The sequence below is a fragment of the Fulmarus glacialis genome, unplaced genomic scaffold (assembly GCF_000690835.1).
Source record: "Fulmarus glacialis isolate BGI_N327 unplaced genomic scaffold, ASM69083v1 scaffold837, whole genome shotgun sequence".
In the NCBI taxonomy this organism is placed as follows: Eukaryota; Metazoa; Chordata; class Aves; order Procellariiformes; family Procellariidae; genus Fulmarus; species Fulmarus glacialis.
The window spans coordinates 82398-82627 of record NW_009222373.1 but is presented as its reverse complement, the minus strand read 5'-3'; the positions used below and the strand labels follow the sequence as shown (position 1 = coordinate 82627).

Sequence of the window (230 nt, the reverse complement as noted above, 5' to 3'; positions counted from 1 at the left end):
TGGAAGTGGAGGGAATTCGTGTTAAACTGAGGGCCTGTTGCGGGCTGTTGTGTTGGAACCGAGGATGACGGAGAATAGCGAAGCTGGTGATTATTTCCTGGCCTTGGTAAGTAGACACTTGTGAGGGGAAAGTTAGCCAAGGAAATAACAAAAGCAATGTGCAGTTACAGTCTGTATGAGAAATTAAAAGTTAGCTGTTGTTTGCCACTGCTTTTCTCTCAGATTATTGC

At 44.3% G+C, this 230-nt stretch overlaps 1 protein-coding gene across 1 annotated transcript in view; it reads left to right on the top strand.

The window, feature by feature from the left end:
* Positions 1-64: 64 nt before the first annotated feature.
* Positions 65-230, top strand: part of TACC2 (transforming, acidic coiled-coil containing protein 2) — a gene marked incomplete at its 3' end in the record, with an annotated part of 81075 nt that continues 80909 nt past the window's right edge. Inside the window, exon 1 of the mRNA XM_009581411.1 lies at positions 65-106. Coding sequence (XP_009579706.1) covers positions 65-106 — 42 coding nt within the window. The remainder of the gene's footprint in view (positions 107-230) is intronic.